Source organism: Patella vulgata, chromosome 5, assembly GCF_932274485.2.
Source record: "Patella vulgata chromosome 5, xgPatVulg1.2, whole genome shotgun sequence".
Taxonomy (NCBI): Eukaryota; Metazoa; Mollusca; class Gastropoda; family Patellidae; genus Patella; species Patella vulgata.
In genome coordinates, this window is record NC_065883.2 from 39755383 (window position 1) to 39776783 (window position 21401).

General features: G+C 34.8%; 1 protein-coding gene across 1 annotated transcript in view; it reads right to left on the reverse strand.

The window, feature by feature from the left end:
* The window catches only part of LOC126820656 (leucine-rich repeat-containing protein 9), a 201499-nt gene that overhangs the window by 145120 nt on the left and 34978 nt on the right, over positions 1-21401 (reverse strand). Inside the window, exons 2-5 of the mRNA XM_056100793.1 lie at positions 19215-19485; positions 12564-12782; positions 7350-7490; positions 909-972 (exon numbers count right to left, since the gene is read on the reverse strand). Coding sequence (XP_055956768.1) covers positions 909-972; positions 7350-7490; positions 12564-12782; positions 19215-19382 — 592 coding nt within the window. The 5' untranslated portion in view covers positions 19383-19485. The remainder of the gene's footprint in view (positions 1-908; positions 973-7349; positions 7491-12563; positions 12783-19214; positions 19486-21401) is intronic.

Below are 21401 nucleotides of genomic sequence, written 5' to 3' on the forward strand. Positions count from 1 at the left end.
GGTCCGATTTTTACGAAATTCGAACTCAACCATCCTTAGAGTGTAACAGTGATATATTCAAACTTTTTTTAAATTGGATAAAAATTTTGACTGCTATAGGATCCACAAGCTAAAAATGTGATTTTTCGTACAATCTGGGGCCATAATTCAGGAAGTTATGGTTTGATATGCGCGAATATCGAAAGGAACTGAGATCTTTGGGTTATAAACTTACATTTCAAGTTTCATCAAAATCAAAAGAAAATTGAGACCTGATGAGTGTCCACAAATAATTGTGGACGGATGGACCGGGTGCGACGACAATACACGTCCACATGAAAATCGGATAAGAATTGTGACCTGTAGAGTGTCCACAAAGAAATTGTGGACGGACGGACTGACAGACAGGGGCGACGACAATATACGTCCACATGAAAATGTGGGCGTATAAAAATTGTGACCTGTAGACTCTTCACAAACAATTGTGGACGGACGGACGGACAGGGGCGACGACAATATACGTCCAAATGAAAATATGGGCGTATAAAAATTGGATAAAAATTGTGACCTCTAGAGTATCCACAAACTAAAAAAGGTTTTTGTATACAATCAGGGGCCATAATCCATGAAGTTAGGTCCGACATATGCCAATATCAAAAGGAACGAGATCTTTGGGAGATAAACCTATATTTCAAGTTTCGCCAAAATTGGATAAAAATTGTGACCTGTAGGGAGTCAACAAACAAATTGAGGCTGGACGTCCGGATGGACAGGGGTGAGTCAATATACATCCATATGAAAATGTGGGCTAATCAAAACATCTATTTGTGCTTATTCTATAGCTAAAGCATTGGGGTTTTTTATTTTTGTTGCCGTGGTAGAAAAATCCTAATTTCCAGGACTGCATATTATATAAATATTTTACTTACCAATTATTCTAATCCTATTTTCAGCTAAATTCAATTCAGACAATTTCCATAAAGTTGAAATATTCTATTTGAAAAAAATGTTTTATAGAGTTATATCAAAGCAAATTAAGTAGGTTTATTCCAAGTACAAAATCAAATAAATAGTGGAAAAACTCTTGCAATCATTGCTACGACAGATGCGTAATGAAGATTTGAAGAAACAGTGTAAACACTGTTAGTTTCTCTGATCCATTGGAAAATTTTGGCTAATAATAAATCTCAGTGTTTTTATTTAATTTTGATTACCAAGCATCTAACTAACTAGTAATGTTTAGTTTGTTGACACATGTTTAATTACAAACATCCCGCTTAATTATTACAGCTGATCAATAATTAGTTGAACCGTTCAATTTCCTGAGTCATGATTAAAATTAGTCATGGTGTCCAATTACACAAGGTGTTTGATTCTGTTGTCTAAAATCCTGTTAAATCTGACCTGTCGCGATACGGTGAAATAGTTTTCAGGATTCAGACAGTAGGTTTCTGCATGCCTGGCGATTAAATTTCAAGATCACTACGGTGTAACAGATGTTGAATTTTTAATGGCAACGGGACGAAGCAAAGCTTTCTAGAGATGCACATAACGTTTCGTCCACAATCATAACGTGTATCTATATTTGAAACAGCATTTCCCACACTGACATAACACATCCACGAATGATAAATCTCACACCTCTGATTCATGTGTGTACACGTTGACTCACTGTCCAGATTAAATCCTTTTGTTTAACAACTATGTATTCGCAATTAAGACTCCATAATGTCTAGGACTGCGTGCGGGTATTGCACCAATCATATTACAATTTACATGATACAGGATCTATAGAAAGCATTTTGGGTTGAAGGATAGAGCAAAATGTGAGCGGCCGCATCTAAATGAGTCGGGATGCGCGAGAATCAATAATGAGATAAAGACAAAATAAGTGAAAATATTGATTTTGAACGAAGAGTCTATAAATATACTATCTATCGACACAGAAGATCAAAATAGCAATAAAACATTTTAAAACACCTGTATTTGAACGTTTTGTAAGAGTACCGTATTCTCTTAAATCTGTCCTATTTCTTAAAATTCTCGGCGAAAGTAGTTTTTTATTTTCGCTCGCAGTGGGACGACCGGTCATTCCTCTTGCATAACAATTGGCATTGTTGTAAAGCGGAGCATCTCTAGTTTATAAATATGATCAAAATATTGTCGATGAATTGATTTTGAACAGATACAATCGAGTTTTAAAACCCTCCAAAAATATAAATAAACTCCGCCTGTTGCCATGCTGTCCACACAACTCCTTTGCTGATTGGCCCAGACACCGCGTGCAAAACATTATCCATACATATTTGGTTTTGGCGATAATGTTTTTGGGTACTTACATGCGATTTACTCTGATAAGTGGCAGAAAAAATAAATAATTCTGATCGTAGAGATTGCCGTTGAGTGTTAATCGAAACCACATGGCTGATGATGTAAATTAATCAACAAGCGGGTGTGTGTCATTGAGTAATACTATTACTAATCAACTGTCACGGGTCAATGATAAAGCTGTCGACAACTCATTATTTACTCCAAATAATTAATTAAGTGGTGATTATTTGATATCTCATATCATCTTTAAAAAAATAATCTATAGGCCTTAAATGGAAATAAACAAAATGGCCAATAATTTTCTTTTCGAAGAGAATTTTATTGATAGCTGAATTCCGTTTACCGTCGCTTCTTCAAACGACATGCAAAGTAAGGAATGCATCTGGGATATTATTGTTTAAAATTCTCTTATCACAATGGGTCGAAAAAATGAGAACGATCAACGAGCCGAAATGCGACGATTCTCGAGTCTGCCATTGAGTATCCTCTGAATAATGTTGATATTTACATCAAAGCCAAAATGCACGAAAGTGAACGTAAGCATTTCTTGACTATGAAATTGACATTTCTATAGGGACTCATATTTTGATAATGTCACGGTACCTGAAAATAATAATAGACCTATCGTACACGCAAAATCTTATTTTAATTCGTGTTAAATGAACACGCATACAGCTGTGGCGACTTCTTTGATGATTATCCAATCAACAATCTTAATCTCCTGACCACTAGCTGGCACTAGGGTGCTAATTAATTGATGAGATTAACTGTTAATCTCACCAACGTTATAATATACAAAACAGACTACTAATATATAGATTATTCTTCAGTATAGTTAACATTATCATATGAATATGCTGTATGTGTTATGGATGTTTCGTCATGAAATTCGAAGTCAACCTTCATTACCGTTAATGGTGATATAATCAAACGTTTTTTTAAATTGGCTAATAATTGTGACCTCCAGGGGAACCACAAGCAAAAAGATATGTTGCTAGGCAACGAAACATACGCCCTCAGAAGGATGACCACTTCCATATTTCAAAATCAATTTTGAAACAGTGCATCTTAGAAATAAAGTTCTGGATGAGTCAAAACTCTCTCAATCTCAAGACGATAAGACAGAAATTGGATAACAACCTAAGTATTAAAGTGGGCGATAGTGCCATCTGTCCCTCTTAAGTCGGCTCGGAACATTGGGGTAATTTTTGATTCTCACCTGTCAATGGAGAGTCATATAAATCATGTGCGTAAATTAGGATACTTTAATTTGCGAAATATTGGAAAAGTGAAACCAAAAGTGTCTGCAGATTGTGTGAAAACTCTTGTTAATGCTTTAGTGACTTCTTGCATTGATAACATGAACTCTTTATTATATGGTATCCCTGCTAAATATATCGATAAACTACAACCAGCGGCTGCCAGGCAGGATACGCCCACATTTTCGAGAGATGGATAGAGAACAAGCTAAAAAGAAAGTGATTTTTCCTAAAATCAAGGGCCATAATTCAGGAAATTACAATTCGATATGCGCAAATATCGAAAGGAACCAAGATCTTTGTGTTATAAACTTACATTTCAAGTTTGAACAAAATCGGATAAAAATTGTGACCTCTATAGGGTCCACAACCTTGATATACCATATTTTTAGGCTATTTGAGAACGAAGGGCGGCCATTTTGTCTGTCAGTTTTGGTTTGATTTTCACAAAATTCGAACTCAGTCATCCTTGTGGTGTAACGGTGATATAATAATACGTTTTTTTAAATCGGATAAAAATTATGACTTCTATAGGGTCCACAAGCTAAAAACACGATTTTTCGTACAATCAGGGGCCATAATTCAGGAAGTTACGTTCCGAAATGTGCGAATATCGAAAGGAACCGAGATCTTTGGGTTATAAGCATACATTTCAAGTTTAAACCAAATTGATTAAAAATTGAGAACTCTACAGTGCTCACAAGCTAAAAACGTGATTTTTCGTACAATCAGGGGCCATAATCCATTAAGTTAGTCCGATACATGCCAATAACAAAAGGAACCGAGATCTTAGGGTGATAAACCTATATTTAAAGTTTCGTTGAAATCTGATAAAAATTGTGACCTGTAGAATGTTCACAAACAATTGTGGACGGGTGGACAGACGGGGGCGACGACAATATACGTCCACATGAAAATGCGGGCGTATAAAAATGACAAAATTCTGCAGCTAGGCTTATTACTGGTACTTCTTATAGAGAACATATAACCCCAATCCTTATTAATTTACACTGGCTCTTGGTTAAATCTAAAATAACCTATAAAATTGTATTGTTAACTTTAAATGTCTCAATTGTCTTTCCCCACCTTACTTATCCAATCTTTTAACTTTATATTCACTATCCCGAACTTTACGTTCTTCTCAAGATCATTTTCTTTTAAAGGAGAAAAAATCAAACCTTGCCTCCTGTGGCCATCGTGCTTTTTCCATTTGTGCACCAAAATTATGGAATAAATTCCCACACAGTATATGCAGTTGCAATTCACTTCCTGTTTTTAAAACGAAACTCAAAACCCACCTATTTACTCTTGCTTTTACATAATTCTATTTTTACACTTTATATATTACTGTTTATTTAAACATACATTATGCAAGAGCTAATCTGATTATTGCAAGTCTTTATTTAGGCTTCAGATGTCATAGAAATTATAAATTAGATCTTTATTTACACAACAAGCACAAAATCAACTCTGTAGACCCACAGATGGCTTGAATCCAGCTTGGATTTAAACAGGATTTCGTTGACTGATTTAATTTTAAATGGCATCGTGAGCGGAGATTAACCGTTACGTTGACGTCATACTCCCGGGTCGAGGCTAAATGAGAGTGTACGAGGCGAGGCTGCTGTTGAGCGATGCCTTAACAATTAATGACATCTAAACTATTTAAAGTGCAATAAACTAAACACAGATAATGACAAATTATACAATTCCTGAAGACCGTGTGATGACTTATACAGATGGACAGGTCTTCTGTCTTAATTACAATAAAAATATTTTTATTTCCCCAATAGTCACATAGCCACTGGTGTATACCTATAGATTTATCATAATTGTATTATAATATTATGTCCTATATTCAATTGATTTAAAGCATGCCAAAAATACAAGTAAGAATGAAAATTTACCCTCTCACTCATTTTGTCCAATTGTTATAAAAATCCAAAAAGGTAAAACACAAATTCGAATATGATGACAGCAGAGATTATGTAGGTGGAATTAACGATTGTCAATCAAACAAGCGGCCATACCAAGAATCGGTGAAGATGGAATTCAATCCCATTTCTAGTCAAAAATTACACTGGTGATAACTATGTTCAGAATAAAGTAATTTGACTTAAATTTTCAATATATTCTTCTTTCATCATCTATTTTTGAACTGTTATAGCAAGAATGGCTAACTCCTTATAAAAATCTCCCATAATGTATCTTTAAATGTGGATTTCAAAATTTCTATTTTTACACAAACTACATATTTTTAAAACCCTATCTATATTCTATATTGATATTGTGATTTTATCCGTTGTATTATGTTATTTTTATTGTAAAGCGCATCTGAACATGTTTATTGTGAAAGGAGCGCTTTATAATTTATAAATACATGTAATAATAATAATTAATAATAATAAATAAAATCGTCCGAGCGGTTGACAAGAGTTGACGCATATTTATTCCTTTGTAGGTAATTGGGGGCCTTTACAAGACAGTTCCATACAGATCAGATTATGATTTTTTGTCGTTTGAGGGTTCACAAGGTTCAATAAAGTGAAACAAGGGCCATAACTCTAGACTTAATAAACGGAAATGGCTAAAATTCAATAGGCTTCTACATTTTACTAATTTAAATGATGCATATAAATCTCACAAAGATCGGATGATAACTTTTGGTGTTAGAGCGTTCACAAGGATCAATAAAGTGAAACAAGGGCCATAACTCTAGAAGTAATAAACGGAAATTGCTGAAATTCAATAGGCTTCTTCGTTTCACTAATTTAAATAATGCATATTAATTTCACAAAGATCGGACGATAACTTTTGGCATTAGAGCGTTCACAAGGTCCAACAAAGTGAAATAAGGGCCATAACTCTAGACGTAATAAACGGAAATTAAATAGGATTCTTCCTCTCGCCAATGTGAACAACATATATCAATTTTAAAACAATCTGATAATAACTTTTGGCGTTAGAGCGTTCACAAGAAATTGTGGCCGACGGACCGAGGCGACGGCAATATACGTCAACATTTCAATATGGGCGTATAAAAAGGCGATTTTTTGTACAATCAGAGGCCATAATTCAGAAAGTTACGATCCGATATGCGCAAATATCGAAAGGAACCAAGAACTTTGGATTATAAACATGCATTTCAAGTTTCATCAAAACCCATTTAAAATTGCCCGTCTTTATTAGCCAAGTATAGAAGCAGAACAGTAGAACGTTAAACCCCATTTCATTTCATTCCATTTAAAATTGTGACCTCAATAGGGTCCACAAGCTAAAAGCTTGATTTTTCATACAATTTTTCGTACGATTCGATATATGCCAATATCGAAAGCAATCGAGATCTTTTGGAGATAAACCTATATTTCGAGTTTCGTCAAAATCGTATAAGAATTGTGACCTGTAGAGAGTCCACAAACAATTGAAATTGTGGGCGTATAAAAATATAAAATACAATCTAATACACTGTTTCTTACCGTTACATATAGCCTCTGTCGTGTTAACACCAAGCCTGGATATAAGGCATGTATATGTCCCTGATATTGCCAGACACAAATGTAGGCTTTGTCAAGCACAATCTATCTCGTACCTGTCATTTTGTTTGGCATTGATTTGGATTTTTTTTCTTTTCACTGACTTTATCAATGTCTTGCACGAAGTTCAAAATGTCAGAGACTAGTTCAGTAGCGCGGGATGGACGAACAGGGTGAAGACATATGCCTACACAAAAATGCATGCTGTATTCAGATACAGTAAATATTAGACAGTAAAAAATCACACCTCAATATTTTCAATGTGGTTATTGTTCAACCAAAGAACTTCTAGATTATTCAATGTTTTTATATTTTCTATCTTCTTAATCTGATTAGAATACAGGTATAATTTTTTCAGCTTTTTCAAATGATCAATGTTTTCAATTTTCTGAAAATAAAAATATATATATGCTTTAAATATCAGTCAAAATCGAAAAACTAAATTACCTATCAAATACATGTTTTAACTATTATAAGAATATGAATGCTTTACAATATTTAAAGTTTTAAAATTATTTAATGAGCCTATAAAAAAAACCACATAAAAGTGGTAATGGCTTGAAGCCAGTGTGATTATTTACATTACATACAACTGTGTATGTGTCACACGCTCCCAAAAAGTTTTTCAGAGGACATATGTAGTCATGTGATATCACAAGAAGCACACATTGTCAGCCAAACTGCAGCTGATACAGATCAACATTTGTGCTAGGTTTATTCCAACAAGCATAAATATGTACATACGAAAATAACTTAAATAATTAAAGCTGAACTCCGGTTACAAAAATACCGAAATAATTAAATAAAAAAAAAGTTAATGCCCCCAAGCCGCCATACTTGTTTCCAATTTGTGAAATAAATATGGCGGACATGGAGGCTTATGACCTGGAAAGGTTAGCCGATCTCACTTCCAGTTTGTTTCTTGTCAGCCAGCTGTACACATCCGGCCTTATTCTCTACACACGCTTCACTGATTGCTCTATTGTTTCCCAACAGTATACCAAATTATTAAAGATTGCAAAATGTCTGATCAGGTAAGCCTGTAAAATTTCAGGTTGGGGTCAGCCATCTTTTTGCATCTTTTGTTTTAGAGTAAAGCTTAGATATAGTAGTATACGCAGTTCATATAATTATTTACAGGCTTACCTGATCAGAAATAGAGCAATCAGTGAAGCGTGTGTAGAGATGCAAAAAGATGGCTGACCCCAACCTGAAATTTTCAAGCTTTACTCACCTGCACAAACTATTTATTCTTTTGTAGGTAATTAGGGGAATTTAATAGACAATTTCATACAGATGACATTATAATTTTCGTTGTTTGAAGGTTCACAAGGTTCTAAAAACTAAAACAAGGGCCGTAACTCTGGAAACAATCTACAGAAATTGTTCAAATTCGACAGGCATTTTTCGTTTTACTAATTCAAATGATGTATATAAATTTCATACAGATCGGATGATAACTTTTGTTGTTCGAAAGTTCACAATGTTCAACAAAGTAAATCAAGGGCCATAACTCTAGATGTAATTGACGGAAATTGCTGACATTCAATAGGCTTGTTCGTCTTCATTTCACTAATTGAAGTGATAACTGAAACTCAATAGGCTTGTTCGTTTTACTAATTTAAATGACATATATAAATTTCATACAGATCGGATAATAACTTTTGTCGTTATTTAAATGACACCTATAAATTTCATACAGATCGGTTGATAACTTTTGTTGTTAGAGCGTTCACAAGGTGCAACAAAGTGAAACAAGGGCCATAACTCCAGAAGAAATTAACGGAAGTTATTGAAATTAAATAGGCTTCTTCATCTCACTAATGCAAACAACATATATCAATTTCAAAACAATCGGTTGATAAATGTAGTCTGTAGAGTGTTCACAAGAAATTGTGGACGATGTAGCCAATGATTACTACATCCATTTTACGGTAATCTGATTTAAATTAATTCAGCTATTAACGTTTAAGTATCCGACAGCCAAAAACTGTTTTCTAATTTTCATTAACGACCTTAATCCGGTTGATTGGCTGGTGATGTCACAGGCACTACACATAGTATATACATTATCTATACAATATATATCTCTTTTTGTATAATATATCACTGTATAAACACACCACCAGTTGACAAGTGTGTATTTGTCAGGCCAATTAACATTGGACTGGCGTAATCATTAACTCGTAATATCACTATATAACTAAGTCAAAGCATTTTCAAAAGTGATATCACCTCGGTGGAAGCGGACGTAAAATACAACTAACTAACAACAACAACAAAAGCCAACCTTTCTCGTCTTGAATTGTAATAGATTAGATATTTGGGACTAGAATATTTCGAAGTGTATTTTAAGATGCCGCATTATCGTTGTGTTATTGAGAGTTGTGGAAATTAAAGCAAAAAAGGGGGCATAATGTACTGGCGTTTCATTAATTTCCCAAGGATGAAATTCAGAAATCTTACGGAAAGAGTGGATTGCGTTTGTAAACAAATCAAATCCTGATTGGCAACCTACAGTCACAACAGTGATATGCAGTGAACATTTTGCAAACGATTGCTATGGGCTGCGGCCTAACTTAATTGAAGTTTTCGTAACACGCAAACAGATAAAAAAAACTTTTTCCAGGTTCCATTCCTACAATTTGTCGGATAGATATTCAACCCTTACCATTATTGAAGAATATGAATCGGATCTCAATACAACCTTTATTAGTACCTCACCAGTCTCCAAAAGACGAAAGGTAAGCATCGAATAATATATATATTGTGGGGTTATTTATAACGACCGGAAAATGTTATAATGTACCAATCCTATTCATCAAGATTAGACGCTGTTACTTGTGAACCGTTAGCTATAATATGCACCACTATAAAGGGAAAATGTGACTCGAAAAAGAATTCCGAGGAACATTCTTTATCAACGCCTAGTTTGGTGAGCTAGCCCCTAAAATGTCGGTCGTCGAGACTCGTCGTATTATATGTAGCTATGGGAAGTTATTTTTAACTATTTTGACTGATCAATGGGCCATACATATATCATAATGATAATGCATATTTCGCAGATAAAGCCCGTATAAAATTTAATGACCGTAAACAGTTTTATTCTTCTGCTAAAAGTAAATAAGAATTAGGCATACAACGATAAAAAATTATTTTTGTACAGGTTATGTCTGAGATAGATATGAACAAAGCAATGCATACCATGGATATCGATGATGAGTGTGGATTTCATATTAGTCTTATAGTTCGGTGGCTGAAGGGGGGGGAATCGCCACCTGAGCTGTGAATTTATGAGACCAGTTTTTTGACGTAAATGATGTTCATGTTATGTATTGATAACATAAATTTCTAGGACTGTCCATCTCTAAAGAAGTGTATATGATGCCCCTGGACAACTGTTTTGATTTGTGGGGAGGTAGGGTGAGGGTAGCAGGTGTGCGTGTATGGAAGTGTGTGTGTGTGGGTGTGTGTGTGGGGGGGGGGGCTAAATTGGCGGGTAATGAGTTCACGTTGATTTAAAGATACATTAGTTAAGAGTTTAATAAAGAGCTGGAAATTGAAAATTCCATTCAAATTACTTCATTCTCAGCCAAGTTATCATTGTTTGTAGTTTTGACAAGATGTGAGCATAGTGGTAACCAGGGCACTTGTATAATCGTGACTTATGATTTTCTTAGAGCTTGGCAAAAACATTACTCTTTAATTCCGCTGCACATCTCTAAATATGTGTTTAAGATTCTCATTATATGGGGCGGCGGGCAAAATGTAATTTTGGGTACAGAAACCAACTGGTTTAAAATAGACCTGAAAAGTGTTTTCTCGATCATCAGACCGTCTAGTTGATGTGAGGAATTAGCCAATGAAATGGTCTGTTAAGGCGAATTCTTGGCATGCTCTGCACGGAACTGGGTAAATCCCTAGAAACATCATCACTGATTGATTAATTAATGTATGACAACATAGGGTCAAAAGCTGCCCGTATGACCACTGACGCGACCTTCCAGTACAATTGGCCAGACCTTCATGTAGGGTAGGCCATCGAAAGTATAAAAAAAAAATGAAACGAAATATACATCTGTATTTTAATCAGATTGCTTTTCGTCATTCCAAATATAAAATTATAATGGTACTTTTCAAGAGATCTGGAAATCTTGAGCGCTCGAGATATTTTTTTTGCGTGTCCTAAATCAGCCACCTATATTTTTTATCGTTATAATTTTGTTTTTTATTTCATGTACAATTTATTTTTATATTTCATGAAAAAAATATTTTTTTTATTTTCTAAAAAAAAAAGAAATATATATTTTTTTTTTCTATTTTTTTTATTATTATTATTTTCTAAAAAAAATATTTTTTTTTTATTTTCTAAAAAAATTTAAAAAAAATTTAAAAAAAGAATTGTTCACGTTACGAGAGTTGCCATATTGTGCCGCGGTTATCCAGCTATGATTCGTAACTGATTGCGAGTTGTCTCCCTTATTCTTGTAGTCTTGTGTCATCAGTCAACTCTACCTGCTGCTCAATATTCGTTTTATCAACATGAATCCTTCGACGAAAGCACAGGGCATTAGTTTTCACAAGTAAGTATGAATATTTAATGAAATAGGTCAGGAATTGGAAAACCAAAATCTCGACCTAGACTAGGATTGTACTAGGTAGGCCTAATGGTATAATGTCGTCCTATTTTACCATGCAGTCGCAATAATTAATTTGATATTTGATTATGCTCCAAGTCTTTAAGTATGAAGAATAATTTGACAGGATTCGCACCAAGAAGCACTTGGACCCCCAACCCAGGGGCAAACTTAAACTTAGAAATCTTCTTTAGAGTTATAAAGACCCAAGTCTTCAACACAGTGATTATAAATTTCCAGAGAAACAATCTTTCCTATGAAGAAAGGGAAGCCATTGTTCATTTCAAGACGAACCCAGATATTATTATTAACCAGCGGCTGCCAGGCAGGATACGCCCACATTTTCGAGAGATGGATAGAGAACAAGCTAAGAAGAAAGTGATTTTTCCTACAATCAATGGCCATAATTCAGGAAATTACAATTTGATATGTGCGAATATCGAAAGGAACCAAGATCTTTGGGTTATAAACTTACATTTCAAGTTTCAACAAAGTCGATGATGTATAAGACTAAGAGTACAAGACTTTGCCTTTCTTACACGCACAATAAATAAAATTCTTTAGTATAGATTTATAGATTTTATTTCATGTAAAGTGATAGCTCAGTAGATTATGAAAGTTATCACAGAAGTCAGAAGCGATATCTACTGTAGAATGCGTTGTTGGGTGATAAACCACATTTCTATATGGGTGTAAAAAGGAAACATTCTTGACTAACATTGACGTAACATTATAATGTAACACATGCATTAGACCATTCTTGGCGTCCAATGGACGGAAATTTCTTGAATGATAACACTATTAACAGCATTAGTTTAACTTACCGTGATTTCACACTCACACAACCACAGCTGTTGCAAATTTTGGAGAATAGTCAAGCCTTCAATTCGCTGTATGGACTGCCCTATAATTGTTAGACTTTGTAAGTTTGGAAAATGATTTAAACCAATCATTTGAGGAAAACCAGAGAAGAACATCTCTAAAACTTCCAGTGACTGATCATCATTAAAGACTCTATTAAAGTTGATTCCATTGTTGACACACTAGAGAAAAAAAAAAAAAAAAAAAAAATATAAATGAAGACTTTGCACATTTCCAGATAAGCTCACATTTTGCTAGAGATGGACAGAGAACAGAGAAATCAATAGGGTTCATCCTCTCATTGTCCAAATGCTTCACATTTAATTTGAAACAAGCCAACAGTGAGGCTGATGTCCCCCGCCGAAATCGCAAAATAAATAGATGACACATTAATCAAAAGTATCAAGCAATCAAACTGTTTATCAACTATACACTAAATTTCATCACTCTCTATCAGATAGAATCAAAGTTATCTTGTTCCAAAGCATCGACCAATGAAATTGCTTACCTCTGTTTAGCCTTAGCTCGAAATGCTTATGAACATCTACATCAAGTTTAAACATTCTACTACCTCAATTAAAAGCAGAGTTGTTATGTTCCAAAGTCTTGACCAATTCTTAGGGTATAACAGTGATATACAAAAACGTTTTTTTAAATCGGATAAAAATTATGACCTCTATAGGGTCTTCAAACTAAAAATGCGATTTTTCGTACAATCAGGGGCCATAATTCAGGAAGTTACAGTCCGATACATGCCAATATCGAAAGAAACCGAGATCTTAGGGTGATAACCCTATATTTCAAGTTTCATTGAAATCGGATAAAAATTGTGACCTGTAGACTGTTCACAAACAACGGACAGGGGCGACGACAATATACGTCCACATGAAAATGGGGGCGTATAAAAATGCGATTTATCAAACAATCAGGGGCCTTAATCCAGGAAATTACGTTCGGATATGCACGATTATTGAGAGTGATCAAGATCTTTGCGATAAAAACATAAATTTATAGTTTCATCAAAATAGGATCAAAATTATGATCTCCAGAGGGTCCACAACCTTGATTTACCATATTTTTACACTATATGCATAGGAGGGGCGGCCATTTAGTCCGGCATTTTGGATCCGATTTTCACTAATTTCGAACTCAACAATCTTTAGGATGTTTTTTAAATTGAATAAAAATTGCGACCGCTAGAGGACAGACCACAAGCTATAATAACATGTTTTTTTCGTATAATCAAGGACCATAATTCTTGAAGTTACAATCCCATGTGTGTGAATATCAAAAGAAACCAAGATTTTAGGGTTATAAACATGTATTTCAAGTTTCATTAAAATCAGATAAACTGGGGGGTTGGGTGGTTTTGATTCCCCGGTTGTACATGACAAGTTGTAGCGTCATCTGTCCAACCTTTTGGGGGGTTTTCCGGGTCCTTCGGTTTCCTCCGACTGCTAAAGACCCCTACGTGCAAGCAAATTAATGGAATAAAATTGAACCATATGTTAGTCCCGAAATGACCATTTTTGTGTCGAGTAGACATAAAACCCCATTTTTCTCTCTCTCTAGATGGTCCACAACACATTTTTACACTAATTGCGTATGAGGGGCGGCCATTTTGTCCGGCAGTTTTTGGTATAATCAGAGGCCCTAATTCAAGAAGTTACGATCCGATATGCGAAAATATCAAAAGGTACCAAGATCTTTGGGTTATAAACATGCATTTAAAATTGTTAACTCTAGAGTGGCCACAAGCTGAAAACAAGATTTTTGTACAGAGAGAGAGAGAAATGGGGTTTAACGTCCACTAAACACAAACCAGGTCATTTCGGGACTAAAATATGGTTTTCATTTTATTTACATAATTCACTTGCGCGTAGGGGTCTTTAGCAGTGGGAGGATTCCGGAGGCCCCGGAGAAAACCCACGAGGTTGGACAGGCGATCCTACTCCTTGCCACGTACAACCGGGGATTCGAAACCAGATTTTTGTACAATCAGGGACCATGATCCATGAAGTTATGGTCTGATACATGCAAATATCGAAAGGAACCGAAATCTTTTGGAGATAAACCTATATTTCAAGTTTCGTTAAAATCGGATAAAAATTGTGACCTGAAGAGTGTCAACAAACAAATTGTGGATGGATGTCGGCATAATTTGTCCACAGGAAAATGTGGGCGTATAAAAATATGACGTGTTATTGTTGTGTAACATTCTTAATGATCAGTTAACCAGTAATTTACTTTAAACAACAGAAAAGAACCTGGTAGCCTGTTACGGCAGAAGTCCATATTTATTTGATAATTATTTGATTCGTGTCCATAAATTAGATGCTGATAATCCTTACTCCTAGTGCATGATTTGTACTATACATAACCATAACAATGTATAAAAGCTGCCACTAGTGCCAAAGAGAAAACGCAATGATAAGCTAAACGTTTTAAGTGGATTTTATATTATTGTGAATATGTTATAAGAAGTTGTAGAGCATTTTCATGTCAAATTAATGTATTGCTAACGTATGTATATGATGATTTTAGGCATTTAAAGTTAGGTCTATTGTTCACATGTTTTTTTTGTACGATTTAGCAATTTTCCAAATGAGGTAGACGCAGGGTTTTTGATAATGTTAGGATAATTTAATTTCATATTTCATTAGGCCAAAGACATTGGTTATCAGTTAAGTTTATATCTTTGACTTACATTGTTCAATGTAATAGTATTGTAATTCACTGTTATTTTATCATTTCAGTGAAATCACGTTTGGTTGTTGAATTGTAGGTCACACGTTTGTTTGTTGAACTGTTTACTTTCGCTTAGTTTTGTAATGTGTATTGAACTTAACGCGTAACGTGTGTTGTTATTATTAATTTATAACGGTGTGTTTCAATGTAACAATTTCAACGCAACAATGTAATACTAAACGTAATAAACCTGTTCTATTCACAAACTGAACGCGTGTTTGACTTAGGGGGAGGTCACTAGATTTGCTGTAGTTGCCTTCTACATCGCCATTTTGAAATCTTACCATCCGTTCAAAGTAGAATTTACACAAGCTTATAGGCAACCTTCTTGATTGTGACATAACCTAATCTGTGCTGTTTTATTGAATCTTAGACAATTTACTTTCAAATCAAATAAATCCTACCATTTTGTGACCTGTTGGGAGCTTTGAATCACAAAAAAAATTATCTGAAAAGATATTTTTGCCATATAGTCACTATAATAAAGCAGTCACGATTTCACATCATATAAAAGAAGAAAAAAAGGGAATTATATTTCAATCATGGCGGCTATTTTTTATGTCAGATTATAAATCTACAATTGGGAATATGGACTTTTTGGATATCGGTCAAAACATTGCAAAGAGTTCAAAATACACTTGACAGTATGGTACGTGTAGTTATACAACCTGGTCAAAATGTGATAGGGAGAAGTGTCTCTGTATGTGAAAGACACTGTCTTTTAACCAGTGGATGCCAGGCAAGATTCGCCAACATTTTGCAAGAGATGGATAGAGAGCAAGCTAAAAGATTGGTTGCCAGGCAATGAAACATACACCCACAGCAGCTAAATTGTCCGATCAATCAACAAGAGTTGTCGCATATTTTTACTTTTTTCTGTAAAAAAACATTTATAATACACTAAAATCTGATTAAAGAGTAACAACTCATTTAGTAATTATCACAAAATCATTAGAATTTGTTAGGTTTTTATAAAGTTCTGCCCCATGCTAACTTTTTAGCATACGAAACATTTAATATCATGGATTTAGCTGTTCAAGTTATCAAAAATCGTTGAAAATCATTAGGCTTTTTCATCCCATGACCTTAAACACTGTGTATAATAAAGTTAAAGTCAATCGGATGTTAACGTAAGCCTCGAGAGCGTCACAAGATATTTCAAAGTGATCAAGGGCCATAACTCTGGCAATAATTACCGGATATCGTTGAAAATCACTAAGCTTCTTCGTCTCATGACCTTAAACACTGTGTATAAATTTAAAGTCAATCTGATATTATCTTTAGCCTCTAGAGCATCCACAAGATTTTTCAAAGTGTTCAAGGGCCATAACTCTGGCAGTAATTACCGAAAATCGCTGAAAATCAATAGGCTTCGTTGTCAGATGACCTTAAACACTGTGTATAAACTTAAAGTCAATTGGATATTAACTTTAGCCTCCAGAGCACCCACACGATTTTTTGAAGTGATCAAGGGCCATAACTTATCGAAAATCGCTAGGCTTCTTAGTCTCATGACCTTAAACACTGTGTATAAATTTAAAGTCAATCGGTTATTAACTTTAACCCCTAGAGCGTCCACAATCTGGGCCGACGTACGGACCGACGACAATATACAACCACATTTCAATGTGGGCGTATAACAAAAAGTTATTTTTTTGTACAATCAAGGGCCATAATTCAGGAAGTTACCATCCGATACACGCGAATATCGAAAGAAACCAATATCTTTGGGTTATAAACATGCACTTCAATTTCATCAAAATAGGGTGAAAATTGTGACCTCTAGAGGGTCCACAACCTTGATGTACCATATATTTACACTTTTAGTGTACGAGGGGCTGCCATTGTATCCGGCAGATTTGGTCCGATTTTCACATCTTTTGGGTGCAACCAACGGTGACATATTTGAACGTTTTTTTTTTTTTAATCAGATAATAATTGTGACCTCTAGAGGGACCACAAGCTAAAGACAACGAGTCCAATAAATTCTTTACTCCCCAATTTAAGAGCGCAGGAGATTTTGTCTGCTTCTGTCGAGACTTAGCAAAGCTAGGATCGGTAAAAGTCGAGGAGGAACGAAATGTAGAAATAGGGAAAACTATATTTACCTACGTTACAAACACAACGAAAATTAATAAAAATATCCAAACACCCTAAAAATCAAATCAAGGGAAACTCTCTGAAGCAGAAAGGGCTCCCGAGACAGAGCAAACAAATATGCCCACCCCCCTCCACATCAAAATCAAAAGAACACCGCTGAAGCCGTAGTCACTCAAGACTACCGGCCAAAAGAAACATAAGCTCAGTTGTCAGTGAAGATGAAGACAATTTACTAAGACAATCCCAGGATAACCGACAATGACAAATCTCACGAGATTATCGTGGCGCAACATTACATTGCGGGATTGACTTGTCTTCTAGTGACGTGTACAGGTGGAAGTGGACGTAAAATTCCAGGAAGGAAGGAAGGAACGAACGAACGAACAAACGGGAGGTGATTTACTGATTTCCAAATGCATAATTACCTTGGACGTGATTTACCGATTTTTGATGTATTTGTCAATGGCGGAATTACTATTTTGAATGGATAATGGATAATAACACTACGACCACGGTAAGGTGAGCATCTATGGGTATGCTTTTTTTTTTATATTCACCATTTTTATTCGCACTTAATATGCAAATAATCGTAATCAAAATATACTGATCGGATAAACGGCTCTCGGGAAAATAAACGATTCATCTAATAGTTTAACACAGTAGATAAATTAACAGGTGTTGATTTCTAAATGCATCTCGGGAAATTGGACTGCTCGTCTAATAAATAAACGCATTAGATAAGTCAACGGGTTGGCCATTTCTAAACCCCACTTGGAGAAATCCAACGGTGTACCATTAAATTAAACCATAGTACTAATTAAACCATTTTTGTAATTTCCAAACGATTTTTATTAATTATCAAACGATGTTTTGAAATTAAACCATATGCATAGTTTTTAACGCTAAAAACCCCTTATTAAACGATACCGTTAAACCCAATTTCATTTATTAAACGATACAAGGGTTACAGTGTATACCAGACACTCATTATTAATTATCAACACAACACTCGGTATAATCTGTTGACGACTATGTATACAACTCTATTACACGAATCATGAGATTATGTGGCTTTGTGTGCATTATTCTGTAGAATAGCGGAGGTTAATTGTAGCCATGTTTGAAAATGGGATTTGAAAAAAAGGCTTTCATTTTTGTGTGCAAAATAACCGTTAGCTCAAATCTAGATATGGTCACTTTCTATAGCCCTAGGTCCTGACCGGCATATACGGCCGACGTGGAACCCATGCTTTAAACTATCTCACCTCAATTTAGCAGGTTTGATGTCTGATGTTGTCGATTGTAGTTTATGTTACATTTACCTTGTTTCAGTGGTTATGGCATAGATGCTTAGATGTATTTACTGTACCACATACAGATTTTAAAGAATCTGAAGCAGTGAGGCTCATGAGGGCTGAATATTAAAGCACAATTCTATATTTATAACCACATCATGACTATATTTATGCTATAATCACTAACTACTCACTTATTTTTACGAATTTTGCTCAAACAAAGCTTAAGCTTTTAAAAATACGTTTATTTTTAGACAAGGTTTGGGGTGTTTTAAATTGTTAAATAAACCGAGAAGTGGGCTCATACCTTCCTTTGGCCCATAGGCTTTTTGACATCTAAAATGCACACAGGAAGGCGGGAAGTTCTAGCACTTCACCATTGGTTATAGTGAGAGTAAGATTTCTGATTTTGAATCATTGATATTATTATCGTTAAAACCACTCCACAATTTCCCAAGTGGAACAACTTACAACTTCACGTATAATTTCTTGATCTTTAGCTGTATAATTATAAAAGTTTTTTGGACCATGATGTTTTTCTTCCACTCGATGTGGTATTGATTGTAAAAATGGTTCTCTGTACTTCTCAGACAGGGATTCAACATCCATTGTATCACTTCCGGTTTCAGTATTTGACATGTCTGCAATCAGTGATGGTATGTTGCGATTTCAATAAAGAAATTAGATGAAAATGTACCACATCTAAACAACTTATACTAACATGTTCTTTCAAAATGTTTATCTGAAAAGAGAAAAGAAAAAGATAGCCACTCACAGTGTGGAAATACACTCACAGAGCAGTTATGTTTCAAAAGCAGCTTATCTGAAGAAAAACTTGGATGTTGACCAAATTTGATAAGGATGTAGGGATCCTCCAAGAAATTTAATCTCTATCCTGTTCACATAATATATCTCTGGAACGAAAAGACCTAAACTGCTGAAAATCAACAGGGTTCATACTTTCCGAATCCAATGCTTATATAGAATCAAAAGATGGGGGGTACTCTAGAACAGAAGGTCGCGAACCCTGAATATCAATAGGATTCATCCTTTCTTGTGTTACATAATAAGCAGCTGTGGTTTATAGCTGTCAGTTGGAGATATAATTAGTCACATGTATAAATAATGCAGAATCTTTATTAATCATAGTATAAAATGTAAAACAATGATATGGACAGGTGTGTCTGGCAGTACAATTAGTAATTATTTGTATGCGTTACACATGCATAAATTAAATAAGTTAATAAGTCACCATCTCCTCATATTGTTAGATATTAAAAGGATATTCCTGAATTTCATAGAGCCTAAGACATAACAGTCCGTGTACGTATGGAATTTAAATGTCAAAATATAGAGGAATGGTGTATTTACCTTGTCCGAAAAGTTCAGTTCAAAATATTGAGTCGTTTCGAAAATTCGTCGCTGTGATTTCGATCCGGAAGTTGAGACCAACCTGAGAACTTTTTTTTAATAGTTGAACGGTTTTCGGGAAATTTGGAATGTACATGTAAGTAGATCTTATTGATCCGACTTGATACATGTAACTAGAAATTTTCTAACTTATCTCCCCCTGGAGGACCTAAGGATCAAAGTTTTCAAAAACTCAACAAAATATAGATCAGACTGCCTCGAAAAAAAAATTCTGTACTAGCTAAGAAATTACAGATGCGTACACCAAATGTGAAGTTTGTCGATCGATCGAACCGGAAGTGCCACCATCTTGAAACATGAAAAATCCTTAAGAATTTTGCGATATTTTACTTACAGATACAGACATGAGAGTTGCATTTTCTGAATTTCTGAAGAAATGGCTTAAAATCTATTGAAGCAGAATTTTAATTTCCATCAAATGATAGTCACCATTTTGAATTGAATATGAAAAATAGTGAAAAATCTACATTAACGACCTGTAAATAAATAATAGGCCATAGTTTGTTGAATTCGTCTATTTCTAAATTTAATACATTTCTGGATAGCCTGGCTCATGGTCGAATTTTGGGTATTTTAATATTTAAAAATTTGGAATTTCGCCTCTGACGTTATTTGTGATGACGAAGTTGTTTACAAGTGAAAAATTCCCATTAACGCCTTGAAAAAAATCGAAATCAGCCGTCGTTTTGTGAATTCTGGTTAGCCTCTTCCCAAGAATGGGTGGTGTCTTTGGAATCAATATATTTTCAGAATGTTTTACGAATCCGAAATCACCAAAATTTACTGATTAAAACATTGACCTTATCTTTAGACATTTCCTAACTTATCTCCCCTTGGAGAAATTAAGGGACAAAGTTTTGAAAAAATTAAAAAAAAATTAGGTCAGAATGCCTTGAATTTTACTGATGCATACACAATATTTGGAAGTCAGGACTAGAAATTCACGTGAATCTCCGAATCTAATTCGCACTGGGATTCTCGCAGAGGATGTTCAAGGGGACTAGCCATGACCTCACACGAAATTTCAGCCGAATCGGTCAATAACTTTTTATTTTACTCACACGAAATTTCAGCCGAATCGGTCAATAACTTTTTATTTTACAGTAGTAAAATAAAAAGTTATTGACCGATTCGGCTGAAATTTCGTGTCAGGTCATGGCTAGTCCCCATGAATACCCCCTGAAAATTTCAAGTCGCTACGATCATGGGAACTGGTAGAGGTACGTT